Below are 25,893 nucleotides of genomic sequence, written 5' to 3' on the forward strand. Positions count from 1 at the left end.
CTGTCGCTGCCGCCGCGCCGCCGTCGCCGCTCCCAGGTCCGTCGGGAAATTGCTCCCGCGTGCCCTGGCCTTCTCCTCTCCCCCGGAAACGATAGCCCATTTACACTGCGTTCCGCAGTCCCTGTTCCCCTTCGGTCTTGGCCTCTGGCACCCAGAGGTAGCGCTCCGGTGCCTTATGGAGGCAAAGGTGGCTTCCTCGCTGGCCCCAGACGGCTCGTGCGTGGTGTCAGCAGAGGAGATCGAAAAGTGGATGGAGGAGGCGATGCAGATGGTGAGAGGAGCATGGGAGGGTGGGTGCTGCCGGTGCGAACTTTCTCCAGCCCCATCCCTATCCTGGTTTTCCAGCAAAACTCCCGGGCGCGCTGTTTCATACCATCATCTTGATGGCGCTCAAATTTTTTGGTAATCGACTGGCTTTACTCTCATAATTTTTTAAAAGTCCTTTCTCACAGTGGCTCCGGAGAAAGGGAAGGAGAAAAATACAGAAATTATTTGTGTTGGTGTCAGGGAGTAGGTGCTAATGTAGCCCTTCAGCTGTTCCTTGGTCCGCGCTGCCTCTCCTTCCTTCCCGTGGACGCACAGTCCCAAATCTACAAGTCACAGGAGTTTGTATTTGGGACCCTCAAACGTATCTAGTAGAAGCAAGAAAGTTGAAATGTTTCTGGTGGGGAACAGTTTGAAATGCGTTCCTGTACAATCAGCGTGCTTCGTTCGTTCGTTCGTTCGTTCGTTCGTTCGTTCATTCATTCATTCATTCATTCATTCATTCAACGTCTACAGGACTTTCCGCTCTCCTCGGGCTTCCTTCCCTCGCCCTGTGTAGCATTGCTGATTGAGGAGGGCGAATCAGATTTGGGTATTATCCAAGCTTTACTCTTATTTGTGTGTGCCAATGAGCTTCTTAATTGGGATTAAAGTTTGTATGGTGTATATATGTACAGCCTACTAGGACACAGTCCAAGAAATGCCTCCTGAGGCAATTTCATCACTGTGTGAACATCATAGAGTGTACTTAGCATTCCTCCTAAACACTGGGCTATATGGCAAGCCTGTAACTCCTAGGCTACAACCCATTTAGCATGTTACAGAACTGAATACTGTAAGTTATTGTAACACAATGGTAGGTGTTGGTGTATCTAAACATAGAAAACTTAGTAATAATGCAGTGCAAAAGATTTAAAAATTGAACACCTGTATAGGCATATGCCTTGAACAGAGCTTGCTTTGGGTGAGTCAGTGAGTGAAATAGGATATTGTTGTATACAGTGTAGACTTTACAAACATTCTACACTTAGGCTACATTTTAGAAAAATATTTTTTTTTCCCGCCATTCAATGTGTTAACCTTAGCTTACTGTAACTTTTTAAACTTTTTGTTAAAAAAAAAAAAAAAACTAAGACACAAATACACTCAGTAGCCTAGGCCTACAGGAGGTCGTACCAATACCACTGTCTTCCACCTCCACATCTTGTGCCTCTGCTGTTTTACAGTTAATTTTTTTTAAACAGGTAGAAGGAATACACTGTAATGATAAAAATGTAGTAAATACTTAAACAAGTAACATAGTAGATGATCATCATTATCAAGCTTTATGTATTTTCACCAGACCGGCAGTGCAAGTAGGGTTGTTTCCACTAGCATGACTACAAACCTATGAGTAGTATGTGGTGCAACTTTATTACAACATCTCATGGCAATCGGATTTTTTTTTTCTTTTTTTTGTACCAGAGATTGAACCCAGGCACTTAACCAGAGCCACATCCCCAGCAATTTTTATTTTTTATTTTGAGACAGGATCTAAATTGCTTAGGGCCTCACTAAGTTGCAGAGGTTGGCTTTGAAATTGCAATGCTCTTGTCACAGCCTCCCAAGTCACTAGAATTACAGGCATGTGCCACCACCACTCAGAGGCAATAGGATTTTTTTAACTCCATTATAGTCTTGTAGACTGTAAGCTATGATGCACAGGAGCATTTATCATTTTCTTTTACGTATATAATGTTCTTTTAAATTTGCTACTAATACTTTTTAAAAAGTGATCCTTGGTTAAAAAATCGATTTTATATTATAACTCAGGAAACACATATATGCAATAATGTAAACAAAGGTTTCATAGAACAGTGCTTTCCTTCATATATACATTTTTCCTGGTATTTTTATTTTAATGCATTAAAAAAATGCTAGTCATGACCTAGTAACTTGATACTCTGACTCATTCTTTAAGCCCTCTTCTAGATTTATTTTTTCCATTAGAGAATGCACAGCCTTCTGATACTTATGTGCAAATATGCATTTCAATACTAAACTTGTAATTTTTAATAAAAAATTATTTGTCCTGAACTCTTTTTTAAAAAAAAATTTTTAGTTGTAGTTGGAAACAATACCTTTATTTTATTTATTTATTTATTTATTTTTATGTGGTGCTGAGGATCGAACCTAGTGCCTCACATGTGCTAGGTAAGGGCTCTACCACTGAGCCACAACCACAACACCCTGAACTCCTTTATGTTATTAAATTCTCCACATTGGACAGGGAATTTTCTTATGATACCAAATTTTCCTCCCAGTATAAATTAGCTTTCTATTATTATAACAAAATACCTGAAATAATTAGTTTATAAAGAGAAAAGGTTATTTTGGCTCACAGTTTTGGAGGTTCCAGTCCATGATCAATTGACTCCATTACTTTGGGGCATGTGGCAAGGCAGCACATCATAATGGGAGAGTGAGAGTCCTTGTATCAGGAGCCAAGGAACAAAAGGGAAAGACAAAGAAACAAGGGTATCACAATTCCCTTCAAGGGCAAGCCCCCAATAATCTAAAGACCTCCTATTAGGCCCCAACTCCTACAACCTCCTAAGAGTGCCACACTGGAGACCAAGCCTTTAACATATGGGACACTTATCTAAACCATAGCACTACCCCAAATCATTTCAATAATACCATGCACTAGATAGTTCCTAACAGCCGGGATGAAAATACTAAAGACGCATGAAGGCTAAAATATCATAGAGTAGGTTAGTCTGCTTTCCATCACCATAAAGAATATCTGAGGTAATTGATTTATGAAGGAAAAGATTTATTTTGACTCATGGTTTTAGAGTTCCAGTTTGTGATCCTATTTTCTCCAGTGGAACTGACCATTGGTGATGGTGGAGAGCATGTGGTGGGGCAAAACTACTCCAGCCTCAGCAAAAGCGAGGTGCTGAACAGCTCAGTGAGACCCTGTCTCTAAATAAAATACAAAATAGGGCTGAGGATGTGGCTCAGTGGTTGAGTGCCCCTGAGTTCAATCAAAGACCTCCCACTAGGCCCCACCTTGGAAAGGTTCCATCACCTCCTGGGGTCCAACCCTCTAACACATGGGCCTTGGGGGGACATTGGATATGCACAGAATCAGCTGCATTTGTATCTTTCTATGGGTGAGAGATCCAGAGGGCAGATGATGCCTGGTGTGCTGGGAAACCATAATTTTGGTTTCCTCGGTTTATTTTCATAACTTTTCTCAAGGTGCTCATCTGCTGAACTTGCTTAGATGAAACTTTTACAGACACTATCATGAAGGTCGTTTCAGAACAGCCAAGTTCAGTCATTTGTTGAGATTTTCACTTTCATATTAGAACTGTGTTTTCTTCCCATTCTTTCACATTGTGAGTCTCTATTTTCTTTTAAGCATCTTTTCATCAAACTGCCTCAGGGCATTTCATCCACCCACCTCTGTACTATTCTGTATCTAGACTTCTGCACTAAACACATAAGTCCTTTTGTGTGACTGTGGCAGATCACTTCATCCTCATAGCTTCACTTTCTACTCTGAAATGAGATGGTTGAACTCCAGAGAATTTCTGTGATCCCTATGGCCTTGACATTGTGTCTCTCAATTCACTTATAGATATCTAGGGTGTGATTACCTAGTTTACATCCTGTGTGAGGTTAAGGAGTTCCAGTTGCTATTATTATTATTATTATTATTATTATTATTATTATTATTTGCCAATGTGGGTTTCTTCATGGCTTAATCAAAAGAGAAAAAGTATTTGTCATAAATCTTGTTCTTCATCCTGAAAGAAATTTCAAATCTTAAATTATTTTGAGAATCACTTCTAAGAGTTTGAGATTAGACCAGAAGCATAAGTACTGTCAAATCTGTAGGCAGCAGATTAGTTGTTAATTAATTTGTGGTGAGAATTTGTTTATTTATTTTAGGATGGGAGTCTCACTATGTTGCTTAGTCTGTCCTGAAACTTGTAATCCTCCTGCTTCAGCCTCCCAAAGAGGGATTACAGGTGTGTACCACTGGAAGTGAAAATGTCCAGTATTATATGTAATGGGGAGGATACAAGTGTCCTCATAGCATATGGATAGAATAAACATATTTCTATGGCCAATATGAATCACTAGAATGGCTGACTGAGATGAAAGGTGAACACAGGCAAGGTGAAAACAACCCAATCATTTCTGGGTCTTATTTTATTCATGTTTAAAATAAGAGCGTTACACTAGACATTTTCCTTCATTTAAAATTTTTAGTAATAAAACAACCCATAGGCCTAGGTTATAAGAAGAAAGGAAAAGCATTCTTTAGAAAACGTAAAGTCTATTTTTTACAAAATGTTATCTAAAGTTAATTAGATTGCAAAAATCAGTACAGCCATACCAGTCTAACAGGTTTAATGTTTTTGGAAGGCAGCCTAGCATAACATTATTAACATCCACAAGACATCATTTGACCCAGTAATATAGTCGCTTCTGTAAATAGTGTAGAATGATAAAAACGATTGTCATTTCAGTGTTAGACATAATAGTGAACCTAGGGAATATGTGATATTTAGCATTATACTAGCAGAATACAAATTGTTTAATACATATAAGTTTAGAGGTTTCCTGTGTTTAAACAGCTGCTCACTAGCAAACTGACCTTGACAGGTGCTTACCCTTTCAGCCTCAGTGTCCTCTTCTGTAAAAATGAGAATATAATATTGATGTCACGGGGCTATACAGATTAAAAGAGACATTGTGTAAAGTGTTTAACATAATATGCTCAATACACAGAAGCTGTCATTCTGTGAATGAAGACCAAAGGAGAATATACGAAAGTCCTTAACAGAGTCAAATTATGGGTGATTTAGAAAAAGAATTATCAGTATTTTTTATAGTAAAAATATAAAAATCTAATTGAGATGATAGGATTAAAGAATAAAACGAAATAAAAATTAACAAAACTATCAGAGAATCAGAAGCAATAAATGGTAGTAGTTATATAATCTTCCTTTAGTCTACCACTAAAGGAAGAAAACATGAAAGAAAAATTATTGACTTTTCATTACATAAACATTCAAAACACCTACCTGTTTAAAAGATAACATGCAAAGTAACAAAGCAAATGGCAAAGAAAGAAAAATGCTACATATGTAAAAGGACAGGTTTAACAACCTTAATGAGTAATTTATAGATGCCTAGATAATATATAATTTATATTGTTTTGGTCTCTTTCTGTGTTTAGATTTTGGCCCAGTAATGCCATTTTTGTTTTTTATTTTTTCTCCCCAAATGAAAATATTTTAGTGTTGTATTTTTCTGATTATATCAATAATTCAGGGTCATAAGATATTCAAACTATGAAAGTTTAATAAATATGTTTAATGTTTAAAATAAAGGAGATATATATATATTAAGCCCCACACCAGCCTTTTGAGGTGGAAATTGTTAGTGTCTTCAGCTTCAGATGGGGACATTGGAGTTGAGAAAGTTGTGATTTCCTCAAGTTGACAGGGCTGGTTAGGTGGAGCTTGGTTGGAGTCTACCCATCCATTCTGTTCTGGCCTGTGCTTCTAGTCAGTGTTGGGTTGCTCAGGGCTCAACTGCATGTTCTCTACTCTCCTTTTCTCAACTTCGTTTCCCTAACTTCCACTTTGAGCATGCTAATTGGACGTTTAGTTTCTTTTCTTCTGTGAATTGCTTAGGCATTTTTGCCCAGTTTTATTATTCATTATATATGAAGTAAATCACACTGTAGGAGTTCTTTGTGTTTTATAGCTATTTCTTGGAATAATTCACAAGGAAGCAATAAACATACTATATAGGGCAGGTCTACACTTGTTTATAATGAATGAAAAATTTGAAGAAATGTAAATGTCAAACAATTGAGGATTGAGTAAATGAATCTGATATATTCATATAAAGCAATATTTTAAACCTTTAACATCTAAAAGATCATGTGATAAAAATTATTACCCAACCAAAGGAAATGTTTACAATGCATTAAGGCAGACTGCTGCACTGTATATAAAGTGTAAATCTTTTGACTTTTTAAAAAAAAAAAACTACAAAAATAGTGTGCAGGTAACAGGAAGAAAACTGAAAAACTTGTTGCCTCAGAGTAACAGTGATTATATTTTGGGGTGATGATATTATGAATTGGTTTTGTTTTTTATTGTTTTAGTCCCCCCATCCATGTTTTCTTATATATTTTACCTTGTAGTTATAAAAAAAAGAGAAAGATTTACTATATATACACAAAGAGGGGAAAGAATTGCAAATTTTCTAGAATAAATTATGTTTTATCATAGTATGCATTTTGGGGGCACTTAGGATAACATTGTGTTAGGCCTTGAGGAAAATTCAAAGAGAAAGCCAAAATAAACACTGATTCATTTTAATGAATGTGGCATGATTAAGTGCTCCCTGTGTGTTAGGACTTGTGCTGAGGGCTAGAGATGCAAAGGTGAGCAAGAGCACTGGATCTAGGGCTCACCTCCTAGGATTAAGCCATGCTCAGATGGAAATGTGGATAGGAACATGTCCAGGGATGTCAGGGTTTGGATATGAAATATCCCACAAAAGCTCCTGTGGTGAAGTAATTAGATTATGAGAACTTAACCTAATCACTGGTTCAATCTGTTTGATGGGTTATAATGACTTGAATGGACTACTAGGTGGTAACTGTAGGCAGGTAGGGTGTAGCTGGAGGAACTGGGTCACTGGGGGTGCTTGAGGATTATACCTTGTCCCTGGCTCTTTTCTCTTCCTGCTTCCCAGCTGCCGTGAGCTGAGCAGCTTTCCTCCACCGTGCCTTTCCATGATGCTCTGCCTCACGTCAGGCCCAGAGCAATCGAATCGGCTGACCATGGACTGAACCTCTGGAACATGAGCCAAAATAAACTTTTCCTCTTCTAAGTTATTCTTGTCAGGTGTTTTAGTCACAGTGATGGAAAGCTCACTAATACAAGAGATCAACATGAGAGACAGATATAAAGTACTCTCACATAATCACTGACAAGGTCTCCAGCAGTTCATTAAGACAAATTATAGAATTCCTTCTGCATTTTAAGGGAAAAAGGAGATAGAGGTTAGTGGAAAGGAAAGACTGCTCAGAGGAACTGTCAGAAACAAAGAAATGAAGGACTTTGTCTACTATCTTTCTAGAACAGAGCTTCCTAACCTGGGACTCACATTATAGGGGGATCTGTGAACCCTGAAACTATCTGGGAAATTATTATGTGTATGTGCTGTCTTTTTCTATTAAGAGAATCCATACCTATCCTCAGATTCTCATAGGGGATTTTGGCTCCAATAAAAGGTTAAGAACACAGACCTAGAAGAATAGTGAAAAGATTCTCTGATTGCCTCGTGGGGAGGATGAGTGGGAGTTGGGAGGCCATGCTGAGGAATGTTAAGTAGATAGAGTGAAAACAGAACTGCTGGGAGTCATTTGTAGTAAGAGTCGTATCGTTTAACCTTCCTATGTTATGATGCTGTACCTAAGAGTTATTCTAGCTCATTGTTTTTTCGCCCTCATTTTTTGTCCTTAGTAGGAAATACATCTTCAGAAACTTATCAAGAGTCTCAAATGCAGTCTGTTTTCTTCCTAGCCCCTCTTTTATTTTCACATCAGTTTTTGGTGGTAATGTCTTTAGAGAACATAGTCAAAACTACAACAGCTCTTCCATGCAGGAGTTTTCATTATCTATGTGGGCAATCCATGACTAGAGAGAAAAGCAAATTATACTTCAAGACAAAATGGAGACCTGTGTTCAGGCTGGAAAGAAGAGAGCTTTTGTGCTTCAATTTTGAAAGTTGATAATTTGTTAGTTTATGTAAGACCAGGATGCCATTTGAAATAGTGAACTGAGCTTTGCTTTCCCAAAAAAGGCAAGGTATGTTAAATTCAGAGCTGCTTGCACACATTTCAGATCCATTTTGCTTGAGCTCTTTTGTGTTTGTAAAGAAATGATCAGACTTGACAGAAGAGGTGGGAGGAGCACTGGAAAGTATGAGAGGGGATAGAGTAAAATGGATTTTCAGCTTAATTAAATCTGCTTTGAACTTGTCAGCAAAGAAAATATATGTGTGTGTGTTATTGGGAAACAGTTCCCTTAAACTCCTTTCCTTGGAGCCTTGTCTTATTCTCCCCATGACCCTCCTGGCTTGCCATTCTGAGTACTCATCTTCACTCCCTGCATGGCTAACTAGGCCATTCTTCATTGGTGATGGTATCTGTCCTTTTAAGATATTCTCATCCCTCCTATTTTCTAATGAGATACATTTGCTGAAAGAAAAAGAAAAAATCCAGAAGAAGAAACAGAAGGCACAAGCCTAGTCTGCTGGTGGCCTGGGAGCCGAGAGAGGCTATCAGGCCAGCAACAGCCTCTGTAGCATTGTCCCTGCTCTTTTCAGTGGGCAAGACAGGTCTGGTAGGCAATGGGAACTCCCTGTCCCTCTCACCTCCCACCTGTGCACATTCCACTTAGTTTTGGATTCTCCTCTGTGTGTTTGAAATATTCATGTGGAAATACCTAGAGTCCTTCAGGGGGTATACTTACAGAAAAGCCTTACAAGTGGCCTCCATTTGATTATTCTCTTGCCAAGTGTATTTTGTAATCCTTAAACTTTCCATGTCTCACTCTTTCGCTGACTCTTCTCTCTCCTTTTATCTCTTGACCCACTCTAAACCCAAATCCTAATAAAGTAGCTTATCAATGATGTGAATAAAATTAGAGACAGTATAGTGACAGAGAACCTTGGAGCTTATCATCTGCTAGGTACCCAAAAGTTTTTGTTGAGCAGGTGAATGGGTACAGCCAAGCTGTCTGGGCTGTGGCCCCAGCTCTCTCACATGAATGATTTATGTGATACCCCATGCCTCTCTTTCCTCATCTTCAGCATAGGGAAGATCATTGCAACTGCCTGGTGGGATTGTAAACTAAATGAATTTATTCTTATAAAGGGAACAAGATAGTCCCAGGTGAAAGTAAGCTTGAAATATTTTCAATATCTCAGCATCTGAATATTTGAGATGTAAACAGCATTACTTCTTGAGAGGTTCACTGGGAAAGTACAATTGGAAGCTAGAAATTTAACCCATAGATAAGTCACTCTTTAGACCAATGGTTTTCATTTACACCATTCCACCTAAATCACTTCTTATCACTGAGTTTGACACAGCTGACCCCCATTTCTTCTTGGCCTACTTTTTTCTGGGGTTTTCTGTTACACTGAACACTTTTGATTTCCTTCCTCCCTTAGTAGGCAACTCTTCTCAATTTCAGTTGCAAGATTCTTCTTGTTTACTTGTTTATTTATTAACTTTTCATTTGAAGTAATCATAAATGCACAGGAAATTGCCCCCCAAAAAATGTGCAGGCCAGGTGCCATTTTTACATGGAATGCTCCTAAACTTTTATTGTCTCGCTTACAGAAGAAATTGTGGGACGTGATGACATTCATTCTGCTATTGACATCCATTTATGCTATTGGGACTCTAGGGGATCATTTCTATAATTTTTGGAAAAGCAAAAAAAATTAAGTAGAACTTTAACATAATTCTGATGAAAGCTTTGTAAATGTTATTTCTTCTTCTTTGCAAATATATATATATACTCTCTCTGATAAGGGCTGCCCCTGGCATGTTAAGATAGTGATTAGTAATCGTCCTGTGGTCCCATGTGCTTCCAGTGAGAAGAAGAAACTAGAGTCTTGGAAACTATGAAGGGAATTTATTCCCAAGTCTTCCTTAACAAGGACACACAGCAGAGAACATGGGTGCTGAATGTAGTAACAGAGCTAGATTTGAGCAGAGAGAAAGCTCAGTTGCATTTCTTTGTTCTGGTGGTTGTACATGTGCATCTTGTTTGTCCTGTATCAATTTCTCTCCTATAGCCTTCTCAAGTATTGAACGTTACATCTCAGGTTTTCTACTTTGTGTTTCAGGCCAAACAAGCCCTTGAAAATACTGAAGTTCCTGTTGGCTGCCTTATGGTCTACAACAATGAAGTTGTGGGGAAGGGAAGAAATGAAGTTAATCAAACCAAAAATGTATGTGAGTTAATTAGTGTGATTACAAATGTACAGTAGCGATGGTAGTAGCAGAGGGATCCTAGGACAATTGAGGAGAAGATGAGACTGAACATGGCCCCTGAGGTAGGCACCAGTGCTGAGGTAGTTTTTCTTTAATATGTCTCTCTTTTTAAAAATGCTTTTTTTCAGATTACAACAGTAATACAATGTTTAATTTAATTTAATTAATTTATTTATTTGTTTATTTATTTATTTATTTATTTATTTCCATACGGGGGATTGAACTCAGGGGCACTCGACCACTGAGCCATACTCCCAACCCTATTTTGTGTTTTATTTAGAGACAGGGTCTCACTGCATTGCTTAGTGCCTAGCTATTGCTGAGGCTGGCTTTGAACTTGCAATCCTCCTGCCTCAGCCTCCTGAGCCGTTGGGATTATAGGCGTGTGCCACTGCGCCTGGCTTGTTTTATTTTAGAAAAACCTAATGAAGTTATAAAACTGTAGGGGATAAGATTTTCTGGTTTTCTATTTCATAGAGTTTTATGTTGACCCTTGAGTGAAACCCAAGAGTGGATTCTGTTATCTCAGTGTGTCAGCATGGAGAAACAAGTCTAGCTCCATTTTAAGCAAATCTAATATGTGAAAACTACACTTTGCAAAGGAGATCAATGTACTTCTTCATGCATTCTTCTTTTCCTTTAAGCATTTTCTTCCTAGTAAATCAGTTTATAACTTTGGAGGGAGGAATAGAAGAATTATATAAAGGAATCTATTTTTGTGTCAGATAATTCAACAGAATAAGGTCTCCAGCACCAGCTGTCTGTAACCATGTGTAGTGCATGTGCTCCAAGGGCTTGTGGTTTTCTCTTGGTTGGGTGGAAATTGCATGGTTTAAGGCTGTGCTCCTTAGACATGGTGTCACAACAGTGTCATAGTAGGTATACTTGGGAAGTGGAAGTGGAAGGGAAATACTAAAATTTATGATTATAAATCCACATGGATTCAAGGATAACTTTGATCTTTTTTTTTTAAGAGAGAGAGAGAGAGAGAGAGAGAGAGAGAGAGAGAATTTTTTTTAATATTTATTTTTTAGTTTTCAGTGGATACAACATCTTTGTTTGTATGTGGTGCTGAGGATCGAACCTGGGCTGCACGCATGCCAGGCGAGCGTGCTACCACTTGAGCCACATCCCCAGCCCAATAACTTTGATCTTATCATGTGATCTTGGGAGCTGGAGAACAATCTAGTGTTGGTACCCAATGCTGCTAAAGCCTTTAAAGTTCATCTATCACATGTATCAAAAATAAAAAAAGAACCTGAGATTTAGCAAAACAAGTAGAGTAGGAATCCAAATTCACAAAGAAATTGTTATGAGGATATCAAAACATCTGTGAGATAAGTAATAATCATAATACAGCAGTTAAAAATGAATTTATTGATGCTTGCCTAGGAATTCTGTTTTTTATTGTTGTTTTGGGCACTAGGGATTGAACTTGGGGGCATTTAATCACTGAGCCACATTCCCAGCTCTTTTTCAGTCCTTTTTATTTTGAGACAAGGTCTAAGTTGCTTAAAACCTCAATAAATTGCTGAGGCCAGCTTAGAACTCCTGCTCTAGCCTCCAAATTTGCTAAAATTATAGGTGTACACCACGGCGCCTGACATGGAATTCTGTTTTAAACAGTCATTGTTATCTCCTAATTTGTGTTCTGTAGTTTGGTATGATATCTTTAGCATGAGAATTTTGAATGACCTGACAATATCCATCTAATCCCATCTAGATCCATCTAATCTATTCCATAACCTGGATTTCTTCTATATCTAAAAATTAAGCAAGGTCTATTCTGGTATCACGTGTTATATAGATTACCCTAATATGCACAGAAAGACTTTGGACCCTAAATGAGGAGACCTAAATTCTACTTTTGTTCTGATACTACCACCACCCCATCAACACCACCAGCTCCTCTCCCTATGCCTTTAATACATGCTAACATAGCTTAACTTACATTTCTAGAAGGAGTTGACAGAGATGATTCAGTGCAATAATTATTTGTCAGGAGCTCTGGGGAGATATGATTCAGAAATTCTGAACCTGAGTTTTAAAGAGAATCTACAATGGGGAGACATTTTTTTAACCTTTCCAGGAGTTTCAGTATGATGTCAAGATTGGCAGTCTTTTTTCTAAAGTAACTTCCGTGTGAGTTTCTGATTCTATAATTTACCCACATATCTCCCCTGGCCAGCTTTGCTCCCATCAGCCTCTGGCTTCCATGGCATCTTGGTCACAGTGCCAGCACTTCTCACACCATGCCTTAGATCATAGCACCTTTCAATTGGCCTCATCCAATTTTATGCTCATTGAGGGCAGTGATGTTTTTTTTATCCTATGCAGAATTTATTTAGGACTGTGCTTTGTATATATTTAGCACTCAGTGTAAATTATTGATAAATGCTATTGTAATGGATATTATAAATAAGTATTTTATAGAGGATCTATGATCTACATTAAGCTATTTAATAAGGGGAGAAGAAAAGGGAAAGAAACCTAGCCAAGAACATATATGCAACACTGTGTTTCATGTAATTCAGCTATTACATGCATTATGAGGTGTGTAGGGGTAGATATCAGTGCACCCCATTTTACACATGGGGAAACCAAGGCTTAAAGAAATTAGTTAATTTTCCCAAGACTACATAATTAGTATCATCACTGTCAGGATTCAAATTTAAATGCAGTCAATTCCACATGCTGTGTGATTTCTCCTGTAGTGTGCTGTCTCCCTTGAGGTATCTGAGATTCATACCAAATCTCTGTTTCTCTCCAGCCTGCCGGTATATAAAATCTCATTCCCCAAAATGTAAATGATGACATTCCAGTAAGCTAAATATAGATTTGCTTAGAGTGAGGTCAGTGACAGCCTTGAGAATATATTTGAAACTGGAACTCAAGCTTATAAAAATTGTAAGCTTCCCCTAAAATATTCAGAAGCCATAGATGTCTTTTTTTTTTCTTTTTGAGACTTCTCTCTGGCATTTTAATTGCAAGTGTCCCCTAAGGGACTTAGGAAGTTAACTAAATACAGCAGGATTTGTTCAGCATCTTAGATGAGGGGGTCTTCTGCTGGTGAGGCTATGATACGTAAACTGGGGAGGATGTCCTAGAAACACATTCATTAAAATGGCAGAAATGATGGGCATCTATTTTTGTAGTTAAATTTTGTATATTTGTAGAATATCTATTATATGAAGCAAATGATATTGTGTAAACATCTCTTTCTTTTAAGGCTACTCGACATGCAGAGATGGTGGCCATTGATCAGGTCCTGGATTGGTGTCATCAGAGTGGCCAGAGTCCTTCTACTGTGTTTGAACACACTGTGCTATATGTCACTGTGGAGCCGTGCATTATGTGTGCAGCTGCTCTCCGCCTGATGAGTATCCTTTGACTTCATAGGACTGTATCTTATACCCGTCCCCTATCAGAAAGTGACCAAACACAAAACCTGTTTTCTTCCTTCTTTTTTGACCCTGGGGATTCAACTCAGGGCCTTACTGCACATGCTAGTCACACATTATCACTGAGCCACACCCTGGCCCTCTGTTTTCTAACATAAGAAAACAAACTTATAAAGCACATCGTAAAACATTGTGTATCTTGGCAAAAAAAGGGAAAGTTTAAAATAAAATTACCTATTTCTTTTTGTATCAATACATGTAGAACTCTTGAACAAATAAGCTAGAAAGGAAGAGCTGGAGGGCTGGGGATGTGGCTCAAGGAGTAGCACGCTCGCCTGACATGCGTGAGGCACTGGGTTCGATTCTCAGCACCACAAAAAAATAAAATAAAGATATTGTGTCCACCTAAAGCTAACAAATAAATATTAAAGAAAGAAAACTAAGGATAAATAGTAAATTAAGTTAAAGTAAGTTATAGGAGAAGTTAGGAAAAATATGCACCAAAGTTTAAGCTTGGATAATGGTTTAAATTTTTTCTTTCTTCGTTTATCTGTCTTTTTTTTTTCAATAAGAAAATTTAAGCCAAAAATAAATAAGTTAAAAAATCATTTGTGATACTATAATTACCTGCAAATGGTAAATTATTTACATTATAATTCTGGGTTGTGTCTTGCTTAGAGAAAACAATATAAATACTGGGTGTAGTCAGCCTAAAGATCTTTTCAAAAATTATATGAAAATAAAGAAACTTAGTTTCACACTGGTATTTTCATGTACTTTTTAAACTATATATGTTGAATAATTTTATCACTTTAAAAATAATACAGAGGTTTGTATTGGGGCACGGGGTATATTTTACTTAGGGACAGAAGCAGAAGCAATCTGTTATTTTTAAAAGGTAAAAATCCCCAGATTGAATTTCAGCCTCTTTTCTGGCTCCAATTCTCTCATGTTTCTGGAAAAGCGGTTTAGGAAAAAGCAGAGAGTGCGCTAAACTAAAAGCTGAGCAACTGCACCATCGGTTTCCGTTCTGTAGCAATTGTTAAATATCACTCTCTAAATACTTTAAACCTCTTTCTTTTGTGTAGCTGGATTGTGTCGTGTTTAGGACTGACCCTAGCTTAACTGTCTTGCAGAGAGCAGACTGAGCTTTCTTTCCACCCCCATTTTGCCACAGTACTTCCTGTACTATGTATAACCTTAATTCTGTCTTATAAATCCCACTGGTCGTCTATGGCTGTCAGAATGAACGATTTGGTGGTTGTGGCTCTGTCCTGAACATTGCCTCTGCAGACTTACCAAATACGGGGAGGCCTTTTCAGGTAATATGATCTGCTTATGCTTCTTCTTTCTCTGATTGCATTCATCTCACTTATAGTGTGTGGTTGGTGTTCCAAGAAGCCATGTCAGAATCAGACAGGATCTTGGGACCCCGAGGGTGGGCTCCTTTAGACCCCAATGGAGGACAACAGGTAAGTTTCTTGTCAGTGTCCCCTCTCTTCACTCACAGCTTCTCCTAACCTTCCCCTGGCTCCTGACAAGCTTCACCACAACAGGTAGATTAAGGAGCTGCTGCCAGAGCTTTCACTCACTGAATATTACCTGCTCCAGGATGGACCAACTCTGGGGAGGCTTAGCCTGTGTCCATGTCAGTAGATAATATTTTAAGTGAACACAATATTCTTGCATAAATCCAATCATTTTGCTTGATCACCACTTACCTACTAGCAATCACTGTAATTTTATTTTCCCCTGACCTTCTTAATGTTGAAATTTCTTCCAGATCCAAGAATCCACATCTTTCATTTCTTAGAAATTCTGCTTTCTTTGTGCTCTTGCCACATCTTCCACATTTTTATGGTTAAGAGTGTAAGCATTAGGAATTTATATGCATCCCAGACCAGACTCTGACATGAATTGTTGTTCTCTCCAAGATGTAAGGTTAACCCCAAAGTATTGTATTTTCAAAAGAAAAGGATTTAACAAATGGTGAACCTTGGACAGTTCACTTTAAACCCTTGGGTATTCTTAGATAAGGACCTATGAAGGGCTAAATTTGGCTGCATCCCACTGAGAACAAGTTTTGTAGAACATTCTGTCTGAATTTGCCCAGCTGGACATTAGCTTTCTTAACAACTGCTATACATTTGAGAATAGATGCCTTTAACATCACATTGAAAGAAACTGTAATGGGATGATGGAAAGTGAACAGTACAATTTCCCTGATCATTAAAGACATCAGCAAAGTCATTGGATTTTTTTCCATCACTTCTATGAGTAGCTGAAACTTTAATTGCATAACTCTTTGCAAATGGATTGCTGACTCTGTACAGTACTTCTTTTTGGGAATGATCTAAAGAATTTCTCAGAGGTTTTGGGCAGAACAAAGATGAGCCCCAGGATATCAGACATGGATGGAACATTTCTCTCTGAGACGTCATCAATGTGAGGCCACAACCATAGTCTTTTTTCCCTGATATCTCTGCACAGAGTCAGAGAACCTAAAGTCTGGCTGAACCTAAAAAACATTCATTTGCAGTTTGTACACCAACTACATGAGCTCAATTAAAACTGAATGGCCACAGCTTGAAGCCATGTATCTAGGTTTGATGCTCAAGTATGAGTTTTAAATGTGTTTTGAGATTCTAAAGAAACATGGATGCCCTAGCTTTCTGGATTCTGTATTTTCTTGCTTTCTTTGGCTGGATTCAGTAGGCAGAGGATGACAGGAAAGTAGGCTCTCTTTTCTTATTGTAGAATTATATATTCTATAAGCAGCAGAAAAGTTCATAGAAAAGACCAACAGAACTGTTCTTTTCAAAGAAGATGTCAATTCATTTATAATACCTGCTCTGTCTTAAAGATTTTTTTATTTTATTCATAATGTGTCCTTTTTACTAAAGCCACAAATCTGTAGCTACAATGGATACTTGCAAATACTATCTTGATATCTTCGCACAACACAATTTCCTTCTCCACCTGTAATCCCAAGAGCCTTTTCCCAGCCTGCATATCTGAATCACCTGGAGGGCTTTGGTGCTCAGTCTTTGCCCTTAAACCAACTGAATGAGAAGGCAGGGCATGAGCACTGCTGTGTTTGAAGGGGCCTCCCAAATGATTCTACTAAGCAGCTGGGATTGAGAACCATTGCTCCAATTCCATGGGAGAGGAGAGGGCTTTGCATGTGCACTAGGGTGCTGCTCTCCAGAGCAAAGGTAGGAGTCCTGGGGTACCAGCTCCTTATACACAGAAAGCCCAGGACACCTGTGCAGAGACCAAGCAACAGTGGTTAGAATAATAATATACAAAGGAAGAGAAGATGCCTGAGGCAGGTGTGGAAAGAAGGTGTGGAAGAGAAGATGCTAAGATGAGTTAAGGAGGTGGAAAGAAGACCAGGGTTTTGGTATGCAGGGGCCCTTAGAATATCTGAGCAGCAGCGTCAGTGGAGTCGAGAACATAAGCCAGTGATGGTGAGGTTGACAAGGAAATGAGAGTGAGAGGGAAATCTAGAATGTTCTGGGGCAGAAGCAGGACATTTGCTCTGAGGAGACAGGTGAATTGACAGTTGTGGTTACCATGGGGAGGGTGTGTGGGGGCTTTGTGTGGTCTGGGCCTAGCTCCTCCTGATGCAGACACAAGTACACATTCCAAGGAGAAGTTCATTAAAAATAAGAGCAGACTAGGCTGGGTTATGGCTCAGTGGTAATGAGCTTGCCTAGGATGTATGAGGCACTGGGTTCGATTCTCAGCACCACATATAAATAAATAAAATAAAGATCCATCAACAACTCAAAAATATTAAAAAAAAAAAAAAAAAAAAAGAGCAGAACTGGGAGAACAGTAGGACCTTATTTTACACCAGTCTTTGTACCCCAGACTCAGGAACCATTGGGACATGGTCTCAGATATGACCTCTAGCCTAAAGACAGGAAGAAAGACCATGATCTGGAGGACCCCCCTACCCATGAGGCCAAATAGCATCATTAAACCGTCATGTTTTAAAGACCATCTAAAAATAATGGGGTGTCAGTGGAGGTGGATGGTGCCAACTGGGGTTGTGCTGGGGATGTGCTTGTGGGGGCACAGTACACCCAAGGTTTAATGTCTTAAGAAATGCTTTCCATGGTGTCATCAGCATAATAGGAATTCCCTTGATCTGCTTTCAACCCCAAGTCGCAGTTCTCATTAAGAATGTCAGCAGTCTGGTCCTTGGGTGGACAGAGTCTTCCTTCTGATGGCTTCCAGGTGTTCAGTTCCTATCAGACTCTTCCTCAATCACAGCAAGGCCTTTCTCTTCGGAATGTGTGCCCTAGCTACAGACAGGAGTGTCATTAGGGATGCTCTGCACCACTGGCTAATGGCCATCTCAGTGTCTGTCTCTCTCTATCTCTGTCTCTCTCTCTCTCTTTCTGTCTCCTGACAAATCTTTGCAAAGCCAGCCTCTGGGTTGGGAACAGCTCCCTCCTGCTTGGGGGTAGTTGTGGGACCCTGACATATCCCTGTGGCCCCCAGAGCCTGGGCCTTGGCCACCTTGGGGCCCATGCCTGGCTGCCTGTGGCCTGCTACCCTGAATGCTGCTTGACTATGTGTTGTGCAGGCCTAGTTGTCAGCCCAAGGATATGTCCACTTCTTCAAATATCCTTCAAGTTTTTCACCTTCTCCATATAATATTACCTATAATATCACTCCCTACTAGTATCACAACTTCTTATTTATTCTTTCACATGCTTTGATTTCCCCTCTCCAGTTAGGTCCCAAAGATAGAACAAACACTTTTAAAAATCCTCTATAGCAAAAACTGACAAACTTTTTATATAAAGGGCAGATAGTATATATTTTAGCCTTTATGAGCCACAGTATCTCTGTTGCAGAGCATTTTTTTTTAACAAATCTTTCAAAATTTATAAACCATTCTTAGCGCACCACTCTTGGCTGTGAACTGAATTTAGTCCACCAAGTATAGGTGGCCAACTCCAGTTCTGTAGCATCAAACACTTAATGAGCCACACCAATAATAATATAACAGCAGATAAAAATAGTTAATGCTTTAAAAGCGCTTGTGATACACCAGGTATTTAATAGATATTATCTCATTAAATCCTCATGACTTCTCTCTGAGCAAGTGCTGATACCTATGTTGTACATGTGAGGCATGGAGTTTAAGTACCTTATTCAAGATCACACAGCTAATATCTCCAGTAATAGTTGCTTGAGAGTGATGTTTGAAGCTAAATGTCTTTTCTTTTGTAAATGTGCTTCTTTACCCATAGTAATATCCCCAAAGTGATTAATATTATCTGAAATCTCTTCGCCTGTGTATGTGTTGCTGTTTTTAAGGCCTACAACACACACTCATGGGCAGGTGTTCATTTCTCACTTTTCTTATTTCCTCAGTGCATTCCTGGGTATCGGGCTGAGGAAGCAGTACAACTGCTGAAGACTTTCTACAAACAAGAAAATCCAAATGGTCAGTTTTCCCCTCTTCAAATAATGTCCCTCCCCTAAAGCAAATCAGTGTGAAGAGAGTCTTCATTTTCTTTTCTATTCTTTTTACAGCCCCCAAATCGAAAGTTCGGAAAAAGGATTGTCAAAGATCGTGAACTTGTTTTGAGAAAGACTAATCCACACAGTGACCTGCACAAAATTCCTGGCCTGAAAGCTGTTGACATTGATGAATCATATGTTTATATGTTGTTTCTCTGTGGGAAAATGGTGCCTCTCAACATTTGCTCTGTTAAGGGAACAAATTAGCACTTTTTAAAAGTCTGACAATTGTAAACAACTATTAGCTTTTCCACAAGCTGAAAGAACATTTTAAGAAGGGGGGAAAAATTAAGGTTTGAGGTTTTAGGAATTAGCAAACAGTGCATGCCCCTCAGCCACAGCATGATGCCCAGTCCAGGAAAGGGCTGGCTTTTCGGGGAAAGTGCATCCAGCCCTAGTGACCTGCTTATGTCTGAGCTAGCATGTGCCAGGCTAGGACTTGTTCTCCAGGCCTGGCCTTTCAGGGTTGGATTCCTCCCTAGGGACTGGGGCCTGGCTTTATTCTAAATTGCATATGAGTTGTATAGATATGATCATGATTATATAGTCCATAGTATAGATTTTTTTTTTCTTTTATAAAGCATTTAGAGAAAATGCATACTTAAAATAAGTCCTTGAAGGTCATTTTTAAGTTATAGCATATTGCTATAATAAAGCCTTATTTATGCCTTCTTTGAAAAGGAACAGTCTTAAAAGTAAAACATAAAAGTGGAAATGAGACAATTCCTTGTTTTTGAGCAGCTGTTTTGTGCCAGGGTCCTGGAACAAAAAAAAGAATTCTGCCCTTGTGGCAAAGGGAGATAGATCATAAATATAGCCAATCACATGGTTTACTGAAGGGTGATAAAATTGGGGGTAATGCTAGATAAGGGTATGGGCACACCAGTTGGTGATAGGAATGCTGGTTGCAGAATTAAATGGAAAGATCAAGTTAATCTAAAATCAAAGTTATTTTTATTTAAATATAATAAACTTTAAATTTAATATCCAAAATCTGAAACTGTAAATTCGACACAGGAAAGAGTACCCACTGCAGAAGCCCCAGGCGATCACCTCACCCACTGCAGTAAGGGTCACTGATGCCAAGTGCCACTTTGTAGAGCCTCCCTGGGAGCAATGTGCTTCTCTAGCCAGAAGGGGGCCTCACCGTTCCAGCAGAAGCCCAGTGCCAGGCCCTGGGTGGCAGTGCCTTCTCAGTGCATTTCTTCAGTGGATTCATTTCCTTGATGCAAAGCATCTGTATTTGTTGGTTCTGCCTTTGAGTGATGTCTCTGACTTGTTTGTTTTGAATTACATTACAGGCTGGAATGTAATTGTGGTGGAAGTATTTTTATATCACTGAGAGTAGCAGCTAATCACAGTTACATGCTTCAGAGGATTTATAATTGCTTGGTTTTGTGCATCTGTGTTCTTACTGCATTTGGGAAGTTTTATGGAGAAGAATATGCATGATTTAAAATCTACAATAATGTACAGGCACCTTCTCTTTGATTTTACCTATTTTTAAAATTGTCTTCTCATTAAATTTTAGTGCCTTGACTAGTTTGTTCTTTTTAGCAGTTGGTCATAATTCACTTCTGGCTCCTTATGCTTTTCTGCAAGCAGACTACATTTCATTTATTGTCTGTATACCATCTTCTTGGAGATTATTTGTAGGACAAACAACCTGGAGGGTCTTCCCTCTGTAGAGTAGCATGCAGAATCTGGCTGAGCACCTTAAGCCAATAGGTTCTTAGCAAACATTTGCTAAATTAAATTATTAGTTGAAACTTGGGGGAAAATGAATAAGGAGACTAAGATAAAAACACAAAGTCAAAAATGGTATATGGGTATATTATCCCAGAGACCGTAATTACTAAGAATCAAAACAAAACAGTAAACAGGGAAAGATAGAAAAGAGACTATACATACATATGTTCTGTTTTTGTTGTGTTTTGAAGAATGAGTAAGTAGTATTTCCAGATTCTTTAACATGGATGAACACTTTAATTTCAGTTTACCACCTTTTCAGGTCTCTCTCTGTGACTGACTCTGTCTGTGCTGAAGTTTCGGACACATGCATAGTTATATCTATTGCTTTGGTAGAAAATCAGTTAAGATGGCACATTGTACCCTGGAGGCCAGCACTCCCAGTGCTGATGCAAGACCACTGTGGGTGCCACAGACATTGCTGCTGCAGAATTCAGACAGCAATATTCATGTAGTGACCCCATATCTTGAGTACCATGTTCTCCAGTGACAGCCATTGCTTAAAATATGAATATGTCTCAGTTCAAAAGTTTGCTTTCAATTCATTGATACTGACAGTGCCTACCTAAGGGAACAGCTAAGAAACTTGCTTTGTCTATGGATGGTTCTGGAAGAAGTGGGTTACAAAAAGGTTTTAAAGTCACTTTCCTGTTTAGAGAAATTGAGGGGAATTTATTAGATCTAAGCCGCTAGAGTATCCAATGTTTGCTGGTTTTTGCAACAAACTTTGCTGAAGATGGGTGGTATGTAATGTTTTGGCAGACTTCAATCACCTTTAAAAGATCATGTTAAAATATCTTTGTGCTTTCTTGTTACTTGGCACGAGCGCTTCTTCCTGTGTTGTATTTGGAATATAATGGAGAGAAAATAGATAGCCCAAAATCCCAAGCACTATTAATTTTTCTTGTAACTGTACTTGAAAAATTGTGTATATTATGCATCATGGCCCTTTTCTCTGAATTTCTTCAGTATCTAATAGGCAAAAAATATTTCTTACGTTACCACTGTACAGTTAATGATTTCAGGAAATTTTACATTGATGTACTGTAGGGCTGGGGTTGTGGCTCAGTGATGGAGTGCTTGTCTGGCATGCATGAGGCACTGGGTTCAATTCTCAGCACCACATATAAATAAATAAAAAGGTCCCTTAATATCTTAAAAAAACTTTTTAAATAAAAATAAAAAATAAAATAAAAATTGATGTACTTTATCATTGGTATTCCCATTTTACCATTTAGTTCAATTACTCCCTTTTGCAAATTTCCTCTACTCTCCCTACAATACCAGATCCCTTCTAGGGTCAGATGTTATATTTAGTTTCCTCGTGGAACCCAAGGTCTGGCCCATGCTCTACCACTCTACCATTGAGCCCCACCCCAGCCCCACTGGCAGTTTTTAATAGCATGGTCATTCTGCCCCTCCACTACCTTTACTTCTGCTGCTGCTGCTTCTTTGTCATCTTCTAAATAGACTGGTCCTTTTTTAAAATTTATTGGTATTCTCTCATGATTAGATTCAGACCATGCACTCAGAGGATACGATATTCCCCTTAGAAGTACCACATCTAGAGGCACAAAAGGCCATTGACTCCACTGGTTATGTTAACTTTGGTCACCTGGTCAAGATATCTGAGTTATTCACTATATAATTGGTTCCCCCCCCTCCATTGCAATGAATAAGCTATCTGTGGGAGAGGATTTTTACATTTTTAGGAGAAAGTTCATTGGACATTGATAGAAAGGAGGGAAGGAAAATTAATGATATAAAATTTAAAGCAGCTATTGAATTATTAGACTGCATTTTCCCTCTGATACTATGCCTGCCAGAATACACAAAATTCTTTTTCTAGTAAGAATATTTTAAATTGCACCGTCTTTTTAAAAATTTTTACATGGTGCTGAGGATGGAACCCAGTGCCTCACACATTCCAGATGAGTGCGTTACCACTGAGCCACAACCCCAGCCCCAATAGCCCTGTCTTAATGAAAGTTAGAAGGAAGCCTCAAATGTTAGTTCTTTCCATCTTCCTCCTCAGCAAAAGTAAATTTTATATGACTGATAGAATTCCAAAAATTCTAAGATATTTCTGACATTGGAGATGGCAGAGAGTGATCCAGTAGGATATAGAACCCTAGGTAGGTAGTCATTTGGCCACAAAATGTGAGTCTTCTTGGGTTTCCATAGAGACATCTCATCTAGGCTTAAAATGCTTTAAGTCCTGCTACTTAAGTGTTAGTAAAAACAGCAAAAGTCGGGACTTTTTAAAAAATCATTTTATTGTTATTTTTTAGTGTAGGTTCCCTGTTAAAAATCTGCATGGATGCCAAAGCTTGTCCTTCCCAGGCGTTCTGCATCAACTGGCCTTGAGTAGCCCCAGGGAAAAGAGGCTTCAGGAATTGGTTTCCCTGCCTTTTGGCAAAGGAATGAGACTGTGTTGACTTCATCGATGAAGACAACTGCCAGCTATTTCCTTACTTCATAAATTGCTAATTGTGTGTGGTGAGGAGAGGAGTGATGGGCCACGTTATTTTTATGGGTGAGATTGGCATAAATTGTGGTGAGAGTTTGACAACTGTAGGGTCTTATGTTTTTCCAAGTTGAGTTAATAAAAGCAGGCTCGTGGGATTGTTTCTTACCTGCTTTTTAAGTGGATTTTTACCTGGCTAACCCTGTGTCTCCATGACTCGCAAGGAGGCTCTAGGTTGCTGTTTGACAAAGGCTGTCTCTTGACCAAACTTGAGTCAAGCTCCATGCCCTCAACCTTCAGCCATGGCCAGCTGCACCTCACTGGGCCTGCATAGTCTAGTCCATCGTTAGCAGGAATCCTGCTAACTCAGAGAGAATCTCTAACCCTCAATATCATAGTCTATTTCTCATCCCCTGCCTAATGGGAAAATCCTTGGCTTGCCTTCAGCAAGAATCCTAAATTGGTTTGGCAAGAACTCTTTTACCCTTAATGTCGCCCCTTTCCACCCACTGATCCCCTCATCCCCTTGTTGGTTATCAGTCGCCACTTCTGTATTTAGGGTTGAGCCCAGTCTTTCTCCCCTATTGTGCTGTTCTTGACACCAACCACTATAATCCTGAATAAAATCTTCCTTTCCATTTTCACAAGTGTCAGAATATTTTTTCCTTCCATCCGTTGAACATGAGCCTGAGAATCTAGAACAAGAATCCACAAAGTGTGGCTGATGGGCCAAATTCAGCCCCATATCTGTTTTCATACCACTCATGAGTTAAAACATATTTTTACTTTTCTAAATGGTGGTGGGAGGGTGTTAAAATAATACTTATTGACCCAAGAATCTTACATGAAAATAAAATTTCAGTGTTCATATCATTGGATCACAGCCAGCCCTTTTTTTCCATATTGTCTATAGTTGCTTTAGTGCTACAATGACAGAGTAGAATGTGGTGACAACCATGTGGCTCAAAAAGCCTATTTAGTGTCTGCCCTTTAAGAATATTCACTGCCCACTGGCCTAAAGTAGGTATAGGGATGAACGTGGCTCCCTGAGGTCCTCATTCAAATTCTGTGACTTTGGAAGATAATAATGTTCAGCTTTGCTTTGGCATTGTGATTTTTTTAAAAAAAATTTTTTTGGTTTATAAATGTAGATGAAAGATTTAAGACACTAAAATATTGTGGCTTGGGATATTTTTACTTATGTACATTTTAAGAGAGGCAAGGGAAAAAGGTAATTTACCATTTTCTTTGGGTTTATGATATATGATGCATTTATTTATGATCATATTTAAAATGTTGTCAAATATTTATCCTCTGTAAGAACAGTTACTATAATGTCAGAAATCTATTGGACGCTTTGAAAAACCCAGAATATAAACAGAAACCATCTCCGTACCATCCTCATTACTACTTTCCCCAATTTTCTCTGCAATGGGTCTGCTCATGCTCTGATGCTAGAACACACACAACTGATTTTGGGGAAAGACAATAAGAAGAAAAGAACAGAAAACTTATTAGGTCTTTAATTTCTCCCCTAGCACTGAATTGAGGACAAAGCCTTCATACGTATGATAGCCAAATGCAATGTCTAGATGCTAGGGGTAGGGAGCTTTGGGATTTGGAAAGGTCAGTGAAAGGATAAGAGACCACGTATGCAGTTAGAGTGGTAGGAAGAAGCATGATGTGAAGACAGGGAAGGCACGTAGGCCCTGTTGTCATAATAAAGACAAACACTTCAGAGGACCGTCCATCTTCATTCTCTTCTGATGTTTGCTTCCCGGGGTACACCATGTTTGTGTGGAGTATTGACAGGGATGGAGCTTCCGGATACTATGGTCACTGAGCCTAGGAGACAGGAACTAGACATCACAAGGTAGATTTGAGCTGTGGGGAGCGAGTGTGTCAGTGATAGAAGGTAATGTTTACCTAGCACTAGTACCTAATGTGTGCCAAGCCCTGTTCATATGTACCTCCCTAATTCATTAAGTCCCAGGTTTTTTAATTCTGGGAATATTTCAACAAAGTCAACCAAAGTACATTAAAATAGGTTGGAAATCCTAATTTAGAGCTTGTATGTATCATATTAATATTATAATTTTATTCATGTTCTCAGATAATTATATATTATGTACTATATTTAAGTTTTTATAGGTGTTTTATTTGGCTATTTTCTGGATATGACCAAAAGACTTGGCAAGAGCAATTAGAGGAGGAAAAGTTTATTGGGGTCTTTGCCCCTAGATGGCCGACTCCATTCCTCCAGGTCTGAGGTGATGCAAAACATCATGGTGAAAGGGTGTGTTGGAACAAAGCAGCTCAGGACATTACCAGGAAGTAGAGGAGCTCCCCTCATCACAGACAAATGTAAACCCCAA

General features: G+C 38.8%; 1 protein-coding gene across 1 annotated transcript; it reads left to right on the plus strand.

Moving 5' to 3' along the window:
- Positions 1-135: 135 nt before the first annotated feature.
- Positions 136-24,160, plus strand: Adat2 (adenosine deaminase tRNA specific 2). The gene is made up of 6 exons (XM_027938473.2): positions 136-271; positions 10,210-10,314; positions 13,587-13,737; positions 14,974-15,080; positions 19,153-19,225; positions 19,315-24,160. The coding sequence occupies exons 1-6, from the start codon at positions 176-178 to the stop codon at positions 19,356-19,358; spliced, it is 576 nt and encodes a 191-aa protein (XP_027794274.1). The 5' UTR covers positions 136-175; the 3' UTR covers positions 19,359-24,160.
- The last annotated feature ends 1,733 nt before the right edge of the window (positions 24,161-25,893 follow it).

The sequence above is a fragment of the Marmota flaviventris genome, chromosome 6 (assembly GCF_047511675.1).
Source record: "Marmota flaviventris isolate mMarFla1 chromosome 6, mMarFla1.hap1, whole genome shotgun sequence".
NCBI lineage: Eukaryota > Metazoa > Chordata > Mammalia > Rodentia > Sciuridae > Marmota > Marmota flaviventris.